At 37.4% G+C, this 25,268-nt stretch overlaps 1 protein-coding gene across 5 annotated transcripts; it reads right to left on the bottom strand.

The window, feature by feature from the left end:
• Positions 1–6,167: 6,167 nt before the first annotated feature.
• Positions 6,168–25,259, bottom strand: FANCB (FA complementation group B). 5 transcript variants are annotated; one of them, XM_086880037.1, is made up of 9 exons: positions 25,180–25,259; positions 23,098–24,137; positions 21,917–22,069; positions 21,306–21,398; positions 17,449–17,577; positions 16,362–16,528; positions 13,824–14,278; positions 12,779–13,016; positions 6,168–11,676 (listed from the first exon to the last, which is right to left on the bottom strand). In XM_086880037.1, exons 2-9 carry the CDS (start codon positions 24,028–24,030, stop codon positions 11,262–11,264), a joined length of 2,583 nt encoding a protein of 860 aa, XP_086736163.1. In that variant the 5' UTR covers positions 24,031–24,137; positions 25,180–25,259; the 3' UTR covers positions 6,168–11,261. The 5 variants fall into 5 exon arrangements, with proteins under 5 accessions (XP_086736163.1, XP_086736165.1, XP_086736164.1 ...); XM_086880039.1 differs by having other exon boundaries at positions 25,072–25,230; XM_086880038.1 differs by having other exon boundaries at positions 25,018–25,228.
• Between the last annotated feature and the right edge of the window lie 9 nt (positions 25,260–25,268).

Genomic DNA, 25,268 nt, shown 5'->3' with positions numbered 1-25,268 from the left:
TTTGTTTGTCATTTGAAGGACAAAATCAAGGAATAAAAAGTCTTTTAGAAAGAAAAACTATGCTTTGTCTTCTCTTTGAAGAGAAGAAAAACTAATCACAAACTGCCTCCTTCACTTTGCTTCTAGAATTTCTTCTAGACAGAAGAGAAGGGAGATGAGAAGTTTTTCTGTTTTAACTTCAGGTCTGGCAGTTCTTAATAGGAAAAAACAAGCAAACTTTAAATTTTTGTGAAACTGTACAGGAAAAAAATGAGCAAATAAAATGCATTGGGGGAATTAAACATTTTTTTCTACACATGAATCCACCCTGCCTCATCTCTAATATGGAAACTTGGGGATTTTGTACTCAGCCACAAAGTACAAATAAACATTTAAAAGTACATAGCTCCTATCAGTATTTCCTTATACAGTCATCTGTAGATATATAAATGTTGGGATGTCCCTTTCCTAATATTTGCAAAAAATTGTACTCCTGGATGTAAGTTACTGTGTATTTATTGCCCTGAACAAATATGTTTTAAGAGAACAGTCCCTCAGTTTCCATCTGAAATGCTGCTGCCATAATGCATGTTATAAAGGAACATGTTTTATAATGAAAAAGGAGGTTGTTTCTCAAAAAAAAGTGGCCACAAGTCCTTTATTAAGCCATTTCTTTCCCTTGCCTCCATCATCACCACCCCTTTTCTAACACATGCAGTCAAGTGCCATGAACACCAATTGTTGAATTAGTGAAGTTGCAGAATTATGATGATTTGCTACACACTGCTTTACCTACCTTGTGCTGGACTTTTTCTCTGGCAAAAAGCAAGAATTGAAACAGGATGTCCATCTAAAGGTGAGACATCTGCACGAGACTAATGCATTAACCTACTCAGGGCAAGTGACTCCTGCTGCATCCTAATCATCACACGAACACAGCCAATCTCCAGTCATGGTGCCAGAAACATTCCCTTCCTGTTTGCTCTTCAGTCTGCCACCTGCATGCATCCACTGGCAGCAGGTGCTTCAGAAATGGATCCATCATCTGCTGCTGGGAACAGAAAGTCAGTTGGTGGCATTCCCTGTTCAAACTGGAAATGGAGATGTTTATTTTTCAGCATTGCAAAGTTACATCTAACCACCCACCTCATAAATAATTTTTTTTTTGCTTCAGGTCTGAACCACAAAGTCTCTAGGTCATTCCCAGCCTGGCAGCAGCTGGAAAGATGGGGGTGTCCAGGCCTGAGTGTCCTGGTCCTCTGTGTGCAGATGAATCGGTGCACAGTTTTTACTCTGGGTTGCCTGTGAAGGTACTCCCAAACTGGGATCTGCTCCCTAATTTGGTAAACATTTTTGGTAGCTATCACTGTAGGCAAGAAACTGAGACTGATGGAGAAAAACAAGGATTTTTATGAATCAGATTGTGTTGAGGGGTAAAACAATCAAAATTACAGCACAAGCCTGATACTCTTGTTACAAAGCTCGAGGCACTTCCACAGATATAAATAAAGCAGCAGTGTAGTAGTACCCTGCCACCATCACTTGAGCAGTATGTGGAACTATTTATACATGCAGGAGCACTATTTCTGCCACCACATCCCCTGGAGCATTGCCTCCAGCCGAGATGTGCCACCGCAGCCGCAGCCAGAGCCACTCCCCACGGGCTGGGGACACGCTGGGGCACACTGAGCATCCCCAGGGCCACCGAGTGCAGACTCAGGGGAGACTCTCCCAGAGCAGAGAATCCTTTGAAAAGGTTGTCTTAAAAATTCTCTGTGCGGTTTTAAGAAAGACATCCACTGGGCACAGACACTAACAACTTCATGGCATCAGCTCCTATTTTATGTGTTCCCAAAAGCCAGGTGCAGACAGATGTGCTTCCACCCACTGGCATCTTAGACCATCAATGATTATCAATCAGCAGACATGCTGTAGGCTAAAAGTAAGTAAATGTCAAAGGGAGATTTAAATACATTTTTTTCCCCCTCCAAGAGTATTTGAAAGGCTGTATTTTTCCAGTTTCAAGTAATATATTGAAATCACTTCTGCTTTTGGAAATAAAAGGTATATTCACGTATCAAATTAACTTCATGATTTTTTCTTTAGTGACACAATCTTGTTTTGAAGACAATACAAATTAAACTCTTTTTTTCTTCATAAAACACAATTTTGCAAATGTTTTTGAAATGTCAGGATGTTAGAAATGAGAAGCTCAGCACAGTTTACTGAGGTAAAATTTGCTCTGACTCAGAATAGAGTGGGAAGGGTTTCCAGCACAGAGGGGAGGTATATCAGTACACATCACCTGCAATAAAAATAAGAATTCTACAGTGATAAGGGAAGAGTAAACCCTGTTTAAATGTATAAGAAACTATGGAGTTGTTGGGTTTTTTTTAGTAAGTAATCCAAGGTAACAATGTTGTTTAGAACCAACAGATGCCTTTGATGCATTTTATCAGGATCAGCTATCTTGTAGAAACTTCATAAGCTAAATAACAGATTCTGTACTAACACCACTATCTGCACAAGACTACAGATAAAGTATATAAAAAATGCTGCAAAGCAAGGGAGCTGATTCCCAAACTGCAGTCTCACAAAGCATCAAAATCACCTCAGGGTACCCTACAGCTAGCTTGCTGGTGGCCTAATGTTTCTGTTCTTCATTCTTCAGACTCATAAAATAGCTCATGTAGCTTAACTACATTCATAATTTCAGTCTCACTTTTTCACTTAATAGCACCTGTCACAAGGATGATTGTGATTTTTGAGTAGAAGGGTGATGGACAAAGAACTCCTTATGTTTTGGTTGGCATACTCGAAATGATTTGGTAATTCCTTCTGGAGATGTTTATTTGAATATCTGTGAACACTACTTAACTTTCAAGTTACTCCTTGTGTCTCTAAAATTTTATGACAGAAGTTGGAAACATGAACTCCTAAGCATATCTTTATTATGATATTAAAAGAACTTGAACCTAGAATTCAAAAGGCACTCTACAGTATTTCCACAACCTGAAGAAAAAATGGTATTTCATTGCTCTGAAATTAAATCTAATAAATTCTCATTAATTTCAGTTCATAACTGAAATCTGGTTCTGACTTCTAGCACACCTTTGCCATTCAAAGCACTTGTATTTTAGTATTTGTTCATTCAATCCTCAAAATGTGCAGTTTGCCATGAAGATATACAGCCTGAAATATCATTACCAATGACTACAACAAGCTGTATGGTGTTACCTTGCTGAATATGGACACGTTATTGGCCAGCTTTACTGCAAACAATTCAAAATAAAATTGAAGCATCACATCTGTTGCCAATGTAAATATAAGTAGGAACAGAGACTCAAATAAACAGTGACTAACTGCAGAATAAATGTAAATCTGAATTTATTGCTCCACTTAGAATTTATTAGTTTCTTTCTTTACTACAGAAAAGCAGCCAAGTCATACCTACTGAAAAATTACTCTAATGGCTGATAAAAGCCTGGGCAAAGGAACAGAATATTTGTGAATCCAGGTCTGTGAAACCCACTAACTCCACTTCTAAGAAAAAAAAATAAGTTCTGTAAAAAAAAGTAACAGGGATGTGCAGAAGCCCTCGAGAAGCCTCCCCACTGTCTTGGATGAGGTCAAGGTTTAAGCTAAAGAGTGTAAGAGGTATAAAATTGAGTTGAGGATGGGGAAAGGGGAGGTGTTGGAGAACAGGAGGCATTGTACTGGATTCCAAGAGATTTAAAAATTGATATGCAGAGGGAAAGGACAGTTAGACCTGTGTGTACGCAGATGAACCAACACCTCCCAGCCACATGAAAGCAAAATGATGACAAGATTCTGTAATTTTTAAAGTAAAGACTCTAATTTTTTTAGGTGTACAGCTGCAATGCTGTCATGGGTGTACATGGGGCGGGTTGAAAACTCCATGTTAGGAAGGCATGAGAAGTAATATTAGGCAAGATGATGGCTCATAAATGGCACACAGCAGTGTGAGAAGGGATTTCTCCACAGATGAGCTGTATCACTGCGTAGAATTACAGAATTACTTGTGTATGAGCAGATTGATATGCAAAAACAAATTCTTCATAACTTCCAAAAAAATAAAAAGAAAGCACTTCAGATGGTATTAAGGGAACCATTGCTATAACCCCAGGCTATCCACAATCACTTAAATCATTCAAATCCTGAACCATTCATACTGTTAACGTTTTACTGGTTTTGACATACTACTAATTTATAGAAGGTTAATGTGGATTGTTGAAGGATTCAATTAACTCCAAGTGTTTTCAACAGCCAGTAAAAAAGAATATTTATTGTAGCAGAAATTGATTCCAGAATGGCAGGGCTCCTATATTCTTTATCCTCTTTTAGATCATAACATGCCAATTTATCAAGAAGATACACCAGTTTGCATAAATTCTTATATCTTTACTGGGAAAATAGAGGAGGGATTTATTCTTCACCCAAGCCTTTCCATATTTTTTTTTTTTTTAAGATTATACACTTTATGTTACTTCACTCGATTACTTAGTTATAACTTCACAAGACAATATATTTATCTTTGGGGAAAATGCAATAAGCAGGGATCATTTATTCACCCTATTTTTTCTGCCATGTCTATTTCACTATCCCTGTTATACAAAATATACTGAAGTTTTAAAATTAGCTACTTCCTTCTGAAACACACCCCAGTACCATGGATTTTACACACTGGGTTACATTCATCTGTCTACATATATTCAAAGCACATTTTGAAAAATTGAGTTACTTTGAAATGAACAAAACTGATATATTCTTTCCAGAAAATTACTAAAAGCTGATCTGTAACCAAAAAATATCACATTTATTGGCAAGGTGGTGTGTACTATTGAGGTACTTTGCATTGGAGTAGTTCACTTACTGCAAAAGTAAGTGAACAAATAAGATAATACCTTAGGAACATTTTTTTTCTTCTTTTCTGCATTTACACAGGCACTCCTCTGACCAAGTGCCTGGTAAATTATGGAGTAAACCAAAATTATAAAATTCTTGAGTGATTTGTAAAACTATCACAACACAAACACCCTTTCTGAGTAACTGACTAAATAGGAATCATGTACTTTGAAAACGGGGGCATAATTAGGGAAAAACAATCCCAGTGAAGCCATCAGCATTAGGTGAACAGTGATTATTCCCCACTGGAATGTGTAATTTCAGCTCTGCTCCTGCTGAGGTCACAATTGCTGTTCTCCAAAGGGTGGTTGGTTGTATTTACCTTCCTGTCATTAATTCACAGACAGCCTTTGGATGGGACAGTGAGAGAAGAGCCCACTCCTGTGTATAACACGACAGCCACACTGACTCTCCAGCTTGGGCAAGAATTCATAATCTAATGAATGTGATCACAAATGAGAATTAACTCTTACAGACACTGCATATTCAAAGAAAGGTCATGGGATCTTCAAATCCAACAGCTGCTCTCCTGGACTATTTTACCCTAGGGTGGCAAACAAACAAAAGCTGTCAAACAGGGAAGATTGCTGAACTGGCCTGTCTTGTATTATTTCTCCTTAGTTGTGTTGAAATACACATGTAATTCCAAAGTAATATATTTTTTTTTGTTTTCTCTGATGTAACTCTCTCATGCAGCTGATTTAGGGTGAGTAAAGCAGCTGGTATATTATTTGCAATCAGACACATCTGGATGCTTTGATAAATAGCAGATTTCATACTACTTTGGAAAAAGAAAGGAGATTCTGATAAAATCCCCAGAAATTTACTCCTTTCTGGAGGTTCCTTTCTTGAAGCTCGTGTGTTAACCATTCATATCCAAACATAGTTCAAAAATTCTAGCAGTATACTAACCCATCCAATGAGAGCTGAATTCTTCTACGTGAGGTTGAGAAGAAGCAAAATTAAAACAAAAGCTTAAAATGTTATAGGCAGCATTAAAATGTATTACCAGTAAGTGAAGTGTAGATGGTACTTAGCTGCAGAAATCGTATAAAGCAACAACCATGTGCAGCTTATCAGCCTGAAGAGCCATGAAAAGCTGATGGAAAGCTCCAATAGGTCAGGGCTGTGGAGGGAAAACGCTTTTTTCTGTGTTGCACAACTACTTGCAGCACTTGGAAATTTCATCCAGTTTGTTCATGACTTTTATGTGTAAATTCTATGATTCAGCAGTTTGGAAAAGAACATACACCCGTCTCCTACAGGACAAAGTACAACAAAGTAGTTTATTCCTTTTGCATTTTAGAAGTGATTGTGGTTTGGTTTTCACTGATCACTGAGGTGAGGGGAAGAGAGAAGCATGAAAATAGAATCAGCAAAGTCTGTGCAGAGGGCATAGTACAAACGCGACAGAAACAGCAAACTCCCACCAGCCAGGAATTCTGGAAGTTTCTGGCAGCTTCTGCATTTTCCCTCATGCTTGAGAACATTTCAAAGGCAGGATTACAAAAGAAGACATGACATGTTCGGTTCAAAACTGTAACTGGGGCTCTGGAGGGAGGGAAGGGGCAGGCACAGAGGCAGCACATGCTGTTTTGAAGGACTCACTTCAAAGCCTTCCCTTTCTCCCTCCCTGTGCAGGTAAGGATCACAGCCCAGCACATGAGTCACCGCCTCTCCATTTAGACAATAAGGAGGAGGATTAGTTAAGCTGAGACTGCTTTACCAACCTGTGCCTCTGACCTAAATACCACAGTGAAGCACCAGGCTTCTGTGAATGCAGGACTCGAGGCAGGAGCTGGACTGATCCAAAGCTGGCGCTGGGCAGCCTTTGCTCTAACCAAGTGCTTTACAAGCATGCAGCTGCCGTCTTGTACCCATGAATTATGACTTTCTCAAGGGGAAAGTCATCTCATGGGATGAGTTAGTCACATGCCACAAACCTGAGGTCACAGAAAAGACTTAAGTAGTATCACCTCCTTAAAGCAATAATTAACATGACTAAACAGCAGCATCAAACCTCCTACTCTTTTGCTTTTTCCCTGGGAGGATTTTCTTGGCGAGAAGCTCCTACTGCATAATGATATTCACCTTGTCCTTACCCAATGGCATGCCTAGAGTGCAGAAAATACTAAAAAAAACCACAACCAAACGCCAAAATAAACAAGACTTGGCAATAACTAAATGCTCAAATTTATAAATATTTGAGATTTTAAATCCTTGCATTGATTTTTAATTTCTTTCCACTGTTTAAAACTTTATTTCTCCCTAGGAAGTAGAGAGAGGAGAAGAAAACTACCACTGTTTGAATACTCCTTTTGCTGCACTTATCATCCTTGTTAATAGCCTCTAATGAATAACTCACTCAAGGATAAACATGCTACCATTATTATTTTGTCAGCAGAGTCAGTATGATTCAGAGGAGAGCAGTCATATGACTGTCACAGTTCCCAGATTGTGAAAAGATGTGGGAAAACAAAAATTAGCAGCTGAGAGAGGAAGCTTGACTTTTACTATGAGCAACTGAGCAGCCTGTGGCTGATTTGAAATACATACAGACACAAAAATAGGAAATATTACTGTCCAACAGGAATCACTCTAGAGTAGAGAAGTTTCTTTTCCCTGAGAGGCCTTAGAATGACAGAGAAAAATCACTTGAAGTTAATATATTTATTACACCAACTTGGCCAGAAAAAGCAGGTCTTTGACACACAATCCCTTTTCTTAGGGTCTTAAATCATAATGACTTTAAAAGTGCTACAATTTTAAGAGTGCATCCAAGCATGATAGCTCATACTTCCTATGTCAGACCTACCTTTTGCATAGCTGTCTTTTGAAATGTGATAAAAGAGTCATTGCAAAGTAAATATCTGCACACAGAACACTGCCATGGCCAGAAGACTTGAACCATTACTACAGATACCATTGACATCTGCTGGTTTCCAGAAATCAGGACTACTGGGATCAAGACAAGTTGATCCTGGGCATAATTTTAGTGCCTTATCAAAGGCCCCTTTGTGTGAGTTTATGTGACAGGGTTCTCCAGCTCAGGAGGGAGGAATGTTTACCAGCAAGCAGCAGACTGAGGAGATTATTACATGCTGAGAAGCAGCATGTGAAAATCTCCCAGGACTGGTAAGCTCTGGAGACCAGTTGTTCTGTTAAATCCACCAGAACTGATAAATTCAGAACACCAGGAGCCTGCTGGCTGTGTACGAAGCCACTACACACATTAGTACCAACCATGGTTTGCATTAACTTGGATCATGAACAAACAGGTAGTGGTTGCTACATGCAAACAAAAAACCCTACAGGATTACACATACACACCTGATGAAGCAAAGAGCTCTTCAAAGGAATTTGTAACCTTGTAGGAGCCAGGGGTCCCAGAGTGGGGACTGACCTCCCAGGGTAATGACTATCCCTACAGAGTAGTCAGGAGTGTTAGACTTAGTGAATGGGTGGTGTGAATAGCTATCTGCTATTAGTAATGGTTTTAGTAGCAAAAAGCCTTCCATTCCTTGGGATGTGTGTATTTCCCAACTTGATCTACTATCATGGAAAGGGGAATTTATTTATGGAATCAAACATCCAACTATTTTATCAGTTATTCTTGGCAATACCAATTCCCCCCAGACCTAGGACTGCTGCTGCCACTGATTTAATTTCTCAAACGACTTGTTAAAAAAAGTACTTGCAAAATCCACGTTATGCAAGATCTCACTTCCAAGACTTTCTTGGAGGTCCAGAAAATGTGACTCCAACAGCTCATGACAGAAACATGGTTAGCCAACTTAACTATTTTTCTAGTCCATACAATTTAGACTTCTCTTTTGAGCACCAGCATGTGCAGATGTTAATCATCACAAGAGACCAAATAAGTACATTAACACCTTTGGTTGCTTTTACTTCTGAAAGGCAAGTTTAGGAAAGCAAATACCTCTAAACAAAATGTCTGATGCTGTCACTTGAAGATGAGGTTCTAGAGAGCCTGAATCTTTGTTAATGCCCTGCTCCACTTTTCCATTATTCCTGGCCAAAACCCACACATACCAGCAGAAACCTTTCAAGTGTTTCCAGAAGACCTTTAGATTTTGGCACGTACGCAGTATGCTCAGCAATTGCGTCACTACCACTGAAAGTTGTACCATGCTATTATGCATTACTACTCAGTTGAGGAACTGCTCCCAGGAATCTTAGAGCTGTTAAGAAAGCGTTTAATGACCTCATCTGATGATTTAGAAAATAAGCATTCATGCCTCAGGAAAGTCTCTTTAGTAGGAACATGTTGTTACTATTCTACTCTAATAATCTCACTTCTACTGCTGTGATTTCACTGTTTGGTTCTTTAAAGTAACAACTCCATGGAATTAGAAACTGGCAACATTTGTGCTTAGCAGCTTTTCTTCATTTGTCCCACTCTATTACTTCAATGAAGGGATATAAACACAAATGAAGTTTCTCTTTAAAGACAGACAGACCAATGATGGTTAGTTACAACAGGAGAGTTCTGTCAGTAATATGCTGACAGAAATCAACTGCTGGAGTGGTTTACACCGATTTGCAAAATCTCCTTTAAGGGCCCTGAGCTGAACAGTAGCTTTGTTACTCTGAAGGCTTCTGCTCAGATGGCTTAGCAAGGACTTGGCCTTAGCTGCAAGCTACAGGATTGCACCTTAAGATTCTTTGCTTCATTTAAGTGTTTATAATCAGAAACTTCTGGAAATTCCAGTGACAACTGACTGCCTAACAATGGGTTCTTAAGCTTTGACTATTGTCTGACTCTGGCTTAACAAAGAATTGTAAAAAACCCTCAACTTTCTCATCCAGTAAATACTGAGATTCAAATGACAATTTCTTAAGACATTTTTGACATCTTAATGGAGGATTTCCCTTCTCTGTAGCTAAAAAGGAGTAATTTAATACTTTGAGTATATCAGAAGGGAAGCTAAATCACTAAACTGGGTTAAGGTTACAAAGCACAGTTCTCTCATTTACTGGTTTTCTAGGCAGTGTTTTGCATTTAATGTACATCAGTTCACTCCTGTTGCCAGAATGAGAAGATACCTCAGACTGAAAAACATCACCACTTACTGCTTCTAGAGGATATACATACTGAGCTTTCTGATGAGACAAAAAATTATTCTGAAACATCAGTATTCCTTTGAGTCAATAAATATCTTCTACTTTTCCTGCCAGACTTTTATTGAAAGAGATGCTGGAGATGTCAACTATTAACTCTGTTTGCAGAGAAAATGAAAAGCAAAATCCTGACAACTTCAGAAAAATGATGACAAGCAATAAGAATGTTTCACTTATATAAAGCAGAGATAAAAGGACGCGAATTACTGTGATTTGGGATTTTCTAACCTTTCTGCCCCTCATGAAGCTAGTGGGAAAAAATTGATTAAAAAATTACTATCTCAGCAAGCAACACAGGCCATTCTTTTCCTAGAAACATAAGCAGGATCTTCCTCAAGCCAGCAAAAAGAGGAATAATAATAAGAGTTGCCCAATATTATTTAAACTACTTGAGACAGGCCAAAACCACTGAGCAGCTAGCATCATCTAGATAATCACCTGACTCTGGGATTGAGCAATCTTCTGACACTGAAGCTAGGCTAACATCCAAGGAAGGACAGTTTCCTCCAGGACTTACCAGTGAGAATTAGCCCTACCATTAAATTGGGAATGGACCTCTCAAACCTGAAGCAGCTTTATTATGCAGTGAATCTTCATGAGTTCTTGTAATCTGGTTAAGAGTTCTGGTCAGGTTTTCCACCTCCAATAAATACTCCATAAATCTGAGGGTGGACTCTAGAAGACAGGGCTGAAATGTATAGAGTTTTGTTCCTCAAGTGGTATCACTAGAAGTTATTCAAAATGTTTGACATATCATGAAGATAAATTGCCTCTTTGAATTTGTTGAACTCCACACTCAAATTATGAATTATAATTGGTTGTATAGCTTTCTATACCTGCTTTAAGATTTCTAAAAAATGTTTACATTTTACGTGTAAACAGTCATCTTTCAAATTCAATAGAACTATTTTAAAGAGTACACACTTATTAGGTTTTTTTCCTAAAAAGTTCTTTTATAGACCAAGAATTATGATTTTGGAGTAGGAATTATTAGAAAATACCTTAAAAATATTTTTAAATATGTAACAAAATACTGACTCAATCCCTAATATTAAATTCTTCCAACAGTCATCATTTAAAATACCACTATTTACCTGTAGAAACAAAACAGAAATGCTATAAAATACAAAGCAGTAGGAGTACCCATAAAAATATTTATATTATTTAATGGTATAACTTAAATTTTTTTTCAAAATAAATTTAGTCAAGAGTTTCTAAGACTTGGCCAGTCTCCACACAATCATATCTGAACTGAGCTGAGCTTCTGCTATTTTCAAAGCAATTTTCTGGTAGAGGGCACCATTCATTGTTTGGTTCATGCTTCGCACACACTCCTCCCGCTCATTCTGAAGCTTCTTTCTGAATTGCTGGACTCCTTCCTCGGTGTCCAGTAAAGAAGCCAGAGGAGCATTATTGATTTTCTTGCCAGACTCATTCCCCCATGTCAAGCTGTTTTCAGCCTTTTTTAAGGAAAGAGAATTCTTCAAGGTGAGCATTTCCTTTTCCAGAGCCAGTGCTAACTGCTCAGTAAGTGCTCCTTTGCTTCCAGATCTCAGGAGTTTTACACCACAGCTTGGAGGGAGAACTCGAGTAAGGCTATGAAGGCACTGGAACAAGACAGTCAGATTTCTGTAAAACAAAATGATGATGGTGTCAAAAACCAAAAACTGTAGTTTCCACCTATCAAAGAAATATCCTAGCCAGATAAAAGATCAATCCAAACACAGGAATAAAAGATACAGAAATTACAATCACAGCCCATAAACGTAGGGCTCAGTAACTATTAACAAAATGGGATCAAAAGTGAATAGTACCAAGTAAAATCACTTTTGAAAAGGAACCAGAAGTCTTGAGATGTAAAATTTTACTGATTGATTGCTTAAACATTTCAGCCTCTCCTTTTACATAAAGGAAATCAACTCCTAATTTGAGGAAAAGACTGAACCTCACTATAAAATACACTCTTAAAAGTAAAACCTTTTCTTTTTTATTTTTTAGTTTGAACTCCTTGAAACAGCAACATTTGTCAATATCCCAGAAGTACTTTTTATGTTATAAGCCTTATCCAGCTAAGTCATAAATTATGGCAGTATTACTAATTTGCTTAACCTGGTTTAGGAAATATTTGTCCAAGAATCTGCATAAGAAAGGACATCAGTGAGACTCTTCAGATTATTTCCTTTATATAATCATGGCAGATAGGAAATAACTACAGCAGAAACATGTACAAAATGAGACTACACTTATATTGCAACTAAACTAAAAATGACCTAGTGAGAAATTTAATTTATTTTGGGGTTTGTGGTTTGGTTGTTATTTTGTTTAATATTAATATAAAATATTTAATATTAAAGGATTTTTTTTAAATTAACACACATTGAAGAAAAAAAATTACAAATTACACATTATACTAAGAATTATGTAAGAAAAAAAGAATATAAACTAACGATGCAGCAAAATGAAGCGAAGGAATCGTACCCAAGCAGATATTAATGGAGATTAGACTTATCTGTAATTCAGTGTTCCAGACTAGACAAAATTAAAGAACTCAGTTCAGGTTCTGCCATAGTTCTGATCTGAAAACAGGCCTGTTATTGGTGATTGTTATCATCAAGTTGGCAACCTATTGGTTACAATTTCAACTGCTGTTCATGACACCAGTTAGAAATGGCATAAAGATAAAAAAGGGTGTACAGAAGATGAATATGCTATGCTTTGCAAGTGATTTTACCTGCAAAATATTGTTAGAATTCCTTCAAATGGATTTTTCAGGGCCCAATTAAAAATTGTACCATGGGCATTTCCTGCTTTATGACAGAATATGTGGTCCTGGCATCCCTTCAATGGTGTGCACTCCATTTCTCCCAGTAACCACGAACTCACTGGAGTCAAAGTGTAGTCACAAGACTTAATCTGAAAGGAAAATCTGACAGACACTGCAAGGACAGCAAGTATATCTTCCATGGAACCTGCAAGAAAATACAGTAAAAAAAGGTATTTGAACTAAATATTTTGATCATGCAGCATGCATTAAAAGATTTTTAGCTCATACTCCCTGTTTTTTTGTGAAGGATTTGCACCTGGCTTCAGGCACTCTTTGGGAATTTTCTTCTCACCTAAATTCTTATCCCTACGTCTGTCAAGCAGAACAGTTGATTAATGGAGCACCACCAATATAATGAAAGCTCTTAAGATAAACATCACCTTGCGAAAGGAAGACTATTAGTTTCCTATGATAGTAAGATGAGATGTTGGCTTTAGCAGTGACACAGCATTAAAGGAAGAAAATCCAAATTCATTGCAAACAACAAAAGGATATTTCATTACCTGAGCAAAAGCCCAGGTCAAAATCAATTCAATCAGGAATATTAAAAGAAATGAAAATAAATTACTTTAATATACGTGTAGATGAGGAAGAGCTTCAATTACTTTGGTATTATTTAAGAGAGAGTTGTATGTCAAAAAAAAACTTCTGTAACTAATTCCAGAATCTAATTTATACAAAAAACTTAGGCTTCAGCGTCCTGTACTCAAACTTATCTTCAAAATTATCCTTTCCAGATACCCCTCATCACCAATGCTAACAAAACCTTACAACAACTCACTAAACATTTTTCCCATTTGGAAAAATGTTCTCTCTCTTATTTCACCCAGCTTTAATTCTCAAAAGGTCTGTGCAGCTTGTGTTCAGAGAGAAATTTGGCTTGGCATCACCTAGAGTAAACAAAAGAATCAAATATATATATATATATATATATATTTATAAATCCATTTACCTGTACAGTAACTATTATCCCTTGGCATCTTTACTGAATATCTGCCATTTGAAATATCTTCTAGAGTTAACAAAATTTTCCCACAGAGTACAGTAATCTTTTTGCTCTGCTGTAAACTATCATTCTGATGGTTTTGCTTCCTGGCATGCAGAAGAACTACGCAGCACACACGATGAAATGCCAACAGTGGTGAAAGGCTGGTGACAGCAGTGACTGTCTTTGTTTCATCCAGCTGAATCCTTGAAGATCTCTTAGGAAACTCTTTTTTCACATCATTGCTGTTACGCAAGTCCAATTTCATCTTTTTTGGAGGAGGTTCAATTTGACTTGAGGAGACTGTCAATGCTGAGAAGGCTTTGTTCAGCTTAATGATTTTACTTTGGCACTTGATAATTGGAGAAATCGAAGAGAAGTCTTGATCCATCACTAAAGATAAACTGACATCACTCAGTGACCTGTGAAAATCCATACAATATGGCTGCACTCCCAGTTCACATTTTTGCCTTCTGACAAATAACCACAACTCTGCAGATGTACACAGACATTTAAGACTATCATAAAGTCCAATACTACTCCAGATTAAATCAGACTTTGCAAAGAGGCTAAGTCCTTCATGACTGTTTCATATAAACTTAGTATTAAGATTTTTCAAAATGTGCACTGAATTTTCTGAGAGCTTCTAGGAGTTAGATACCTTGTTTCAACCATAAGAATTTGGATGTTTAATTCAGCCAGAAGCTGAAAATTCTACGTAACCTATAAAGATACTCTATGACATTATGGATTATTTTTTAAAGATTTAACCTTTTTTTTTAATAAAAAACCACAGAAAATATCAATTCTGCCCTTTTGAGGACTAGAAGCTCTTCTGATACTCTACATTTTTTATAGATATTCAAACAAAATTCAATGTAGAGTAAAATGAAATGTTTTAAGATACTATTACCTTGAACATGCAGCAACTTCCTGAAGTGTATGAACTACTTTATTTATTCAACTCAAGGCTCTTTCAATAAAATCCTAGTATTACTGTTCTAGATCCTCTTTCAATGAATATATTATTCTGTCAATCAATTCAATCTCAAAATGTCACTGACATTTGAAAGTCTTATGAATGTCTCATTTTCTTTACAGAGAAGTATCACCACCTCATAATGCAACCCATGATATTACTGCAATCTTGCCTTAGTAGGAAGCATGAAAATAACCTATCAAGAATTACAGAGTTGGGGCTGGAGATAAAGCAAGTCCTTTTCCCCACAAACACAGGCTGTTGTACACAGTACTGAACTGGAGCCCAGAAGACCGAGGTTCTGCTGCTGGCCTGTCAGGTAACCTTGGGCAAATGGCTTCTCCACACAGTTGATTTTTTCTCAACTGTTAAAATAGGGGAGAGGGCTAGATTGCTGCTGGTTTTTAAAATCTGCTGAAGGTCTCTGAAGTTATACAGGAATTAAGCGTTTTATTTTAAAACAAAACAAAGGCATCATCATCCAAGCTAAAAGAACAAACAGTAAAAAGGCAAAAAATGATCTTTTGCCTGAGTGGGTCTTAAGAGAGGCTGTCAAGAGGGATGAGGTCAACTTTCTTGTAAAGTTACAGCAATCTGGCAGTTGAGAAAGAATATAGCCACAGCTCCAGCAGAATGGCCAGAGGGCCTAACAGGTCAGCTCCCTCACAACCACCTGAATGATTTTCAGTGGCATCAGTAGTCTTTGAGCTCAGCCTAACACAGCCTCAGCTACACCACCTGGGGGAAATGGGTCAAAAGATAAGTTCTGATTCCACCACAGGTTACATTACACAATTCATGTTGTAATTTCATATTTTATGTAATCCTCTTTTTTCACAGTTTCAATTTAGTTCCCTATCTGTAAGGGAAAATGACATGAGTAGTATTTACAACTAGAACTGAGTAATTAAAATAAATAGAATAAACAAATAATTTTAAAGATGATAATAAAAATAAATTATTTTGAAGGTTTAAGTATTGTATGGCTGATTGTTCCACATAATTTACATAAAATACGAGCTTTGCAATCATTTTGATTAAGTTCTTGACTAGAAGAGTTCAATTCAAAAGCTAAGTATTTATTAGTTGATAAGTGAATTTAATATATTTTCTTTTGTACTTCTTGAAGCAAACCAGTTAGGAATAGCAAGTAGCTAACACTAAAGCAACAGGAACTAAGCGAAGAAAGAGCTTTATTTACAACACATACTGATGTCAGCATTGCTATGTCAACATAGACTGTAAAGAGCCCTAATTTTTGTCAAAGGAAACTCTTTTGTAAAAAATCTCCAGTAATGTTGCAATTATACTCACACAAATGATTTCTGGCTGTATAATATATTTTTCTGCACAGTGCTAGAGAGCAAGCAAGCAGCAGCAGCAAGAGTACTGACAAAGACACATTTAAAACATTTTATACGCAGATGTTCAAAATAAGAACATTCAAATTTACGGCAGAGCTTAACCTACACATTCATTTCCTATAAAAATACCAATGAAATTATTAGGTAAATGTATATACTCACAAATAAAATGATTCAGTTAGTTTTACTCCAACTACCAGGCTGTCACCCACAACACGCAGCCACAATTCCTCTGTGAAGTGCTCTGGGACTTTAGACGCCAATGATGTCTCTTTACTTAGAGAATCAGGAGGATTTTCTACATCATCCCAGAGAGAGACAAGGCCTTCCTTACAGAAAAATGTGTTTTTTTAGAATTAATTTAAATTAATTTAAATAATTTAAAATTAATAAAATTTTAAGTTTTTTTAATTAAGTAGTGATATTGTTTATTTTTATACTGCATTACTTTATGTTTTACCACAAGTGACAGCTGAAGGAGCTTTTAAGATACATAAAATGAAAGATATATATATAAATGTATTTATTCTCTACAATAAATAGAATTGAATTTTCCTAACACATTATATTATCATGTAAAGTACAACTTATTCTCTTCTTGTAAACATCACATGTCAAAATCTTGATCTGCTATACAATTAATTGTCCAAAGATTTAAGGTGCTGGAATTTCTATTACTGCATTTAATTGCTTGATACTTTGTTGTCCAAACCTAGAAAACTTGGAAGATATCACAGCAGTAACTGAAAGGGAGATGAATTCCATTTCAATTAAATTAGGTTACTTTTGAGCAATATATTAAAATAAAATTTTCCCAGCCTCCATCACCTTCTCAGCCCACAGCTCACTCTGCCCACATTATAAAGTCGATTTTGCTCAGTTACTTCTATGGCAAGTCCCATTTTGTAACATGTGAGATTACAGACAGTTATTCAATATCTAGGCAACTGTGCCAATTAGAACTGTACATTCCCCTCATGTTTGTTGCTAACTCTGTTAGAGGTTACTCCTCCATACCACTCAGTTGTCAGTAGGTATTGTGCACATCAATTTCAAGTAGAAACAACTAAATTTACTACTAACTCACATACTGGCAAGTTAAGAAAATGAACCAGACTTAAAAAGCAGATTAATGAATTTTGATAGTGGCAACCCCTACAGGTGACTGTGGTAAGTGGCTGAGGGCAGCACCCTCTACAAATGGCTTGGCAGAATTCAGAACTGATCTGGCTCGCCTCCTGCATTTTACCTCTTTTGAGTTTGGTAGAATATGGGTTCTTTCTTCAACAAGATCTATTAATGCTCTGCAAGACTCAAGAATAACTCTCTTTTGGAGTTCTAAATGCTGCCGTAGCTCTCGAACAGAAGTCCAACCAGCCTGTAAAAGATAATCATTAGACTACTGCACATAGGAAAGGATATTAAAGCTATCAAAATATCTTTTCAGTTTTCCATTTGTATGCAAGAAGCACAACTAACATTTCCAAAAAATGTTCAAGGCAGGCTACTCTGTTTTTAAAATATAAATCTCAGAATCTTGGTCTTTCAATACTAAACCTAGAGTTTAAGATAAATATTAAGGTAAACTTAATCAAATTACATAGATGTTCAGATATATTTCTGTAGATATATTTTATTATTAATCCTGCTTCACTTTTTCATGGATAGCAGTTTCATTTTCTTCTCAAGATTTGTACTGATTATTGGTCAAGTAAATACATTGAAGAGTTGACATGTTCAAAAGCAGACACATATGTTGATTGCATCTCAGCTAAACAAAACACAATGAAAAAATCCTCCCAAAAAACAACCAAGGCAAACCAACCAAAAAACCCCACAAACCAAGCAATAAGGAAAAAAAAAACCAAAAACATGGCAGTTTCTAAGGTTTTAAGAAAGATCCTCAAAAGTTTATTATCTGGAAAGCAAGATCCTGAGAAGTTCAGTCAAAGAGAGAACAAACTCAACCCTGGAATGGCAAACCAAACTTCCCTCTTTCCCGTCCCCTTAGACAATGCACCCAAACACATAACACACATAAATCCATTATAAGCCCAAATAAAAAAGCAGTTTTTGTAAGTGAAGTGACGTCCTCTGCTCAAGCTTTAATGGCAAAGGGCATTTAGACCAACAGCACTCTCATGAAAAGTCCTGTAAAAAAATTGTCACCTATCAAACTGTGAATCTCAGCACCAGATTTGACACAATAATCCAGTGCCAGACTTGAGTCAAGAGATGGAACTGAAGAGTTAAGAACAAAGATGAGTCTACAATACCTTCCTAATTTAGGTCAACAGAACACTAAGCCATCATTTACTCCCACTGGAGCCAACTCCTGAATAAACAACCGAGAACCAGAAAGCAAATGGGGAAGCACAGATGTGGAAGAAGTGAAGATGGCCAAACATTCATTGATGTATGCTTGCTGACCAATCTGGCTTTTGCAAGCCCTTTTGCAAGACCTGAATTCTACCACACAGCAAACCCAGGACTGAGCTGTGTCCATCAAGTGACAGGCACATCCTTTCTGTTATATGCCAAGATGTACAAGCATCAGCTGGACTTAAAAGTTTTGTGCTGTGAAACTAAGAAAATAAAACTAGATCACCTTAGAAGAGAAAATAAACATGAACATAAAAACAAGACAGTCCAGAGCCAAAGACAATAGAGCTGTGAGTAAATCCAGAATTACAGTCCTTACAAAACTGTCAAGTAATGGGGAGAACAGACCAGTGGACATAAAGACACTTTATTTCTGCTGAAACTAAAACCATGAGAAACCCTGTAACCTCAGTTGTTGCAATGTAACTGCAGTACTCTGCCAAAGGATGTCTTCTTCAGAAGGTACCAAAACACATGTTAAAGTGGAAAAAAAACTTCAAAGGAGAAAAGGCTGGATTCAGGCCCAAAATAGTGTATACAAAATAAACAGGACAACTCAAAATTGCTCAAGCTGATCTATTTTTCAATGTCACTACCTGCAAAATGTGGTTTATATATATTACTGTGTATAACTTAAACACAACTTACTTACACTGTGGACTATAATTCATTCCTGCCAAAGTTCTCATGTGGCTGAGAAAAGAGCTGTGCAGATGTGAAACAAGGGTTAAGCAACAAGGATGAAAAAGGGCTGCATCTGCTATTTCATTTTTCTCTAAAACAGAGGATTCCATGGAGACAGTGAAAACTTGATTTGATTGCAAATTTCTAGAATACCTGAATTTTGATGATAAATATCAAGAGGCACCACTTCAAGACTAAATAACCTTTGAAAATTCCCAAGTTAAGCAGAACTCATGCACTATCGCTTCAAAACAAGCATCCTTGAAATTCAATTATACATCAGATTATAAAAGCCAGCAAGAGTACTTCACTGTTCAGCAAATATAATATAGACAGTAAGGTTAAAAAGAAATATCTGCACCCACTTCCAAATTCATCAGCTTGACATTTTCAAAGATTTACAGCATTAAAACACAATAAATTTCCAACTTGATTACAATGCATTGTATATTACAATGCTAGCACTACAGTGCTAGCAAGTGGCTTTGAGAATCAGAGATTAAAAAGATATAAAAGCACAGAAATGTTAGGTCTTATGAAGTATTCTGTGTCTGTAACATAAACACAACACAATAGATAAAAAATCCAGCCAGTGGCTTGTTTCCAGCAGAACCAGTAACAAGTGCAAACCAGATAATTCATTTGATCCTGACACGGATTCACAGAGCTGTACAGGTAGAAGCCGTTGGTGTATTGAAAGAAAAAAGTTATGGAACATAGAACGTACAGCTGTCAATGGCAGCTCCATTACAATCATGGAAGGAGCAGCCAAAAAAGAGACAGAAACTAATTTCTGCTTTGTAGAAGAGTAATGTGAAGAGTAATGTAATGAGAAGGCAAGAATGCAGCAATGAAATCAGTAGTAAAACAGGACTGTCCCAGAAGAAAAAAAATGCAGAAAAAGATGCATTTGGAAGGAAGATTGCACTTCTGCATGTTAAAGCCTAACATGCAAACTGTAAAAAAAGTAGGACTGGAAGGAACCTCAAGAGGTCCTCTAAGTTAATGCCAATTCTATTTTCTTGGCCTTCTAGAAGGGAAAAAAATATTTTGTCCACTGTTCTCCAAACAGCTTTTATCTTTTAGATGATACACTATATCTCTTTAGATATCTTGTTTGTCATTAGAACTAGAAAAATTGTTTTTAGTCTTTTCCTAATATGTCCTTTATTTATTTATTAACTGGTAAACTATTGTCCATTCATTTGCTTAATTTTTAAAGGCTGGAAATAAAAGTGCCACAATAACCTACTTAGTTTTCACTAACTCTCAAATGACAGGAATAATTACCTTATATCTTGTCTTTAAAGCACCCTTAGCAAACTAACAATAGCCTCACATAATAGACTCAGTATGAGATTCATGTTCTCCCCTAAAGCTTTTTTTTTTTTTTCTTAAATAATGTCCCTACTCATCAACTATTACCCATCTGGTATAGGCTAATATACACACTGCAAAAGCACTCACATTGGTGAATTATGCTGGGTGGGAAACTCCAGCAAGTTTCCTCCAGTTTGTTTTACAAATGATGCTAGTTTAAAGAAGGATACATTTTAGCTTTATCTACAATACTTTTCAAAATTATCCTTATAAAGCCGCTAGTAATAGGAGCATGAACATTAGAAGGTGGTGAAATAACCACTGTCACCAATTTGTGCAAATGCACTCACTGGGAGCCTGCCACTACATGACCTGAAAGTTATGTATGTAATGGGGAGAAAAAGTAAACATTCTAATTTCTTAATCTGGTATTTAAACGTGAGTAAAATTACTGCTATGATAAGATAGCTTCAACAATATCTCAACCTTTTAATTAAAATTAAATTAGACCTCCACAATTATCTAAATGCACTTATAACAACTGAGAGAACTGAAACACAAACTACCACTGATTCCAGAATAAATACTTAACCACATTGTCCTTTTCCCTGAACCAGTTCTTCAATAATAACAATATCATTAGCCTCACCCTCCAGATAATGCAAAGATACAGAACAGTAATTTACAGAAAACATAGAGGTAGAACTGTTGAGCACAAACCTGTAATCTTGTTTCAAGGGCTCTGACAGTAAGCAAACCATTCTCTTGCAATCCTTCTGCAGCAGGAACATTTTGTTTATAATTGATACCACTCTGAAAGAAAAAAAAAAACAAAACCAAAACCCTAAATGAATTAAAAAGCTGAAAGTAAGGTACAGGCTATTACACAGCATTATAAAAATCTAGGGGAAAATACAGCAAGACAAGAGAATCACAGTATGTCTTTTAAAAGAAAAATTATATTTTCTGAAAGCAATTAGAAATTGATAGTACATAATGGAAAGAACCAATTATGAGAAAATAATTAACAAGTACTATGGCTTTAATTAAATTAAGGGTTCTAAGCCAAAAGGTAGAATTGTGGCAAAACTATTATGTATGTGAAGCATTTTCAGCTGCATTAATTTCCCAATAGAATGTTGATATAATCATAGAATCAAAATATCTTCAGATAATTTAAGATTACAGCAGGGAATATTGTATTCAAACTTCAGAGCACTTCACAGCACACATCCAATTTCACTTTGTATCAATACTTTAATGATTTGTTGAGATTTTCATAATTTAGTAAGCACAGACTGAGTAGCTGAGAAAAGGCAAGCTCAACTTACTGCATAGTTGACCTCCCCAAGATCTGTTATTTTGAATGTACTTAACACGTCTGTATTGGAGTCATCCTTAAAAAGCAGTAACAGCTGCTCACTTCCAGAGCCAATAAAATCATCCACCAGAACACACTTCACTTTTTGCCATTTGGAAGCCACCTACAGTAGAAGAGGTTTTAAAATACATTTATTAGAATAAATCTAGTATTTGAGATCTCATTTTAGTGAAGGTTGTTTTCCATAAAGAGGGAGCCTATTCAGTTGTGTAAAATACAATGATATTTAAAGATTTCAAGCTCTCACTCTCATCCTATCATTTAGATCCTATGCAACTCTGGGAAAATTAGCTATTTCTCTTTAAAGATCACTTTCCAGATTACAGGTTGCAGAGAAGATGACAATTTTTCAGTGTATTCAAGCAGCTGAATGTTGTACCATCTATTTAGAAGCAGTAATACCTGAAGATCAGTTAAAGGCATTATACCTTTGACACTGAGAAATATCTTTGTTTCACAACAGACTTAAATATGCTTGAAAGTTAAGGACAATTTTTTATAATAATGCCAGCAACTAAATAGTACAAATTTTTATTTCCTGACTTATACAAACTTCCTGTCAGATAACTACAAAACCCTAGCAGCAACTTTGTCTCTCCTAATTTTAGGAAACAATAGCAAGGCCTTTTCTTGTCATTTTCATAAAACAACATACTCTAGAAGCAACTTTTTCTTATTCTAATCTTTTTCTTATTCTAATCTTTCTAATTATTTTTCTTATTTCTAATCTTTCTAATTAAGGCTCAAAAAGCTTTGATATTCCAATAAGCAGTTTATACTTTGCAATGACGTGAGGCTACTTCTAACACAAATCACCCAGGCATACTCATAACTGCCCTGCAACTTCATGTCTTCACACCATTGCAGTTTTCAATTAGCAACAGAAGCTTTGGTCAGATTCATAAATGTATCACTGAATGAGAGAATCACAGATTCATTATCAGATATATAAGCAAGCAATGGAAACAAAACAATATCATACTTTAGACAGATTATTTTACCAGCAGCAACAATAATAAACAAGAGATCTAAAGAACTTAAACATGCAGGTTTTCAGTTGCAGGACTTTCAATAAGACAATATATACAAAAAAGACCACAGTAAAATGGAGATGTTTAAAGACACCAGTACCTGTAAGCTGTCTCTCCTCTGTACAACACAGCTATTTCCAGAGGCAAAAGCCACAACAAATAGCAAATCATTGCTACTGGTTAGAGCTGGTTTTACTGAACATGGCTTTTCATAAGGAAGCTCACAAACACCTTTAGGGGCACCATTTTGGAACCAAATAAGCTGGTTCTTGTGGGTTATGGCAACAAGCGAGATCTGGAGCTGTTTCTTCAAACTCTCACTCTTGCAGACACAGACAGAAGATACCACTCTGCTGTAAGCATGAGGCATGAAGCACGTGCCAGGCAGCATTTTCTGTGTTTGAACTGCGTATCCAAAGAACTCACTACCCCAGATGGCTCTGTCTGAAACAGAAAACCCATCTGGATCTTCAGTCTCTGGCAGGCAAGCAGTTCTTATCCCTAAGACAACAGTGCCTTCACCCATAATTTCACCTGTCCACACTACAGAAGAAAGCTGAACAGGAGCATTTTGAACCACGCGGGTGTTGGAAGAGATGTAGAACAGCTTGTTGGCATGTCTCCACAACAATGATGGGCCAGCAAACAACCTGATGTCTTCTTTCAGCTCATAATCCAACTTAAAATAAAAGGATGGCTCAAATTGGTTTGAACTGTGAAGCAACAATAAAAAGTATTTGACACTGTTCCGTTTTTTCTTCTTCATCAAAATGCAGGGAAGAATAATCCCAGTTCTGGAATCTGTTGTGCAGCTACAACAAATAATTTCAATTTTTGAGTGACTGGCTCCCATGCTGAATACTCCAGAAGACTTCTGAACAAACAGTTTAGTGTCTCTGTTGAATTCCATCCTTCTGACACATAAATTCATTGTTTTATCATCTGCTTCCTCTGCATGCTTTGTTTTTGACAACTGAAACACAAGAACTTCACCATTGTAAGACAAGAATTGATCTTGCTCACTCAGAAGCATCTTGATTTATCTTTAGGTATATTCCTCTATAAGAACATCCTATGTGTGCCTATTTCTGTCAGGCTTACTTCTTTATGGAAATTTTAACCTTTCTGGACATTTTCCATCTACAAAAGCAAGTAAGAAAAAAAAAAATAAATAGTTTTGGGACTAGCTGAACTGAGTGTCAAGAATAACTATGCATTGCAAAGCAATAATACAGAATGAGGCCAGTATATGCTTTGATCTCACAGATTTATAATGAAGGTAAACAACTTCGGACTGAGAGATTTAAATAACAGAAACATTTTAGAAACGTTTCTTTACCAAGGTAGAAATTCTCCGGTTATCAACAGCTTCATGGCATAATGTAGATTGATAGAAACCAAACCACACACTCACAAATCGTGTGATTGCATTGAAGGTGTCAGTGCCACAAATATACAGAGCACACTAGAAAGTAACGGTGCTTTGAATTCTCAAATTAAAGAGCCTTCTCTCGGGCGTAGTACTTATCAATAGCTATAATTCTTTTTTTTTTATTTTTTATAAACTTTATAACTTTTTGTAACTTTATTTTAAAGTTATAAAACCTTAAAGGAGAAAATTTTCTGAGGAAGCATCCGGTCATTTTGTGACCAAGTAGACTCCCTCCCCCGCTCCCTCTTCTCCCAGAGAAGGCCCCAGGGATCCCGAGGGAACCACAGCCGTCTCACCAAGTTTCACCCGACTTGAGGGTTCGGCAGTGACCGCGGGCCCCGCCGCTCCCGGCTGCTCCCGGCGGGCCCGTACCGCGCTTCCCGGCCGGACGGGACAGTCGGTGCCCCTCTCCCGGCGGGCCCGTACCGCGGTTTCCGGCCGGACGGGACAGTCGGTGCCCCTCTCCCGGCGGGCCCGTACCGCGCTTCCCGGCCGGACGGGACAGTCGGTGCCCCTCTCCCGGCGGGCCCGTGTCGCGGTTCCCGGCCGGACGGGACAGTCGGTGCCCCTCTCCCGGCGGGCCCGTACCGCGGTTCCCGGCCGGACGGGACAGTCGGTGCCCCTCTCCCGGCGGGCCCGTACCGCGGTTCCCGGCCAGACGGGACAGTCGGTGCCCCTCTCCCGGCGGGCCCGTGTCGCGGTTCCCGGTCGGACGGGACAGTCGGTGCCCCTCTCCCGGCGGGCCCGTACCGCAGTTCCCGGCCGCACGGGCTGCTCCAAAGCTCCCGCCGCGGGGAGCATGACGGGAGCGCGGGCGCAGGCGGGGCCACTGCGATGGG

The sequence above is a fragment of the Cyanistes caeruleus genome, chromosome 3 (genome assembly GCF_971803275.1).
Source record: "Cyanistes caeruleus chromosome 3, bCyaCae1.hap1.1, whole genome shotgun sequence".
Taxonomy (NCBI): domain Eukaryota; kingdom Metazoa; phylum Chordata; class Aves; order Passeriformes; family Paridae; genus Cyanistes; species Cyanistes caeruleus.
The sequence above is the reverse complement of the archived record's forward strand: the minus strand, read 5'-3'. Positions and strand labels throughout refer to the sequence as shown.

Excerpts from the sequence above, each read along its gene's own strand:
- FANCB (XM_086880037.1), bottom strand. The coding sequence starts at position 24,030 with ATGCTTCTGAGTGAGCAAGATCAATTCTTGTCTTACAATGGTGAAGTT. Across the intron at positions 22,070-23,097 it reads AGAGGAGAGACAGCTTACAG|GTGGCTTCCAAATGGCAAAA; the intron begins GTACTGGTGTCT and ends CTTCTACTGTAG. Across the intron at positions 16,529-17,448 it reads TTCTACCAAACTCAAAAGAG|GAAGGCCTTGTCTCTCTCTG; the intron begins GTAAAATGCAGG and ends TTTTTCTGTAAG.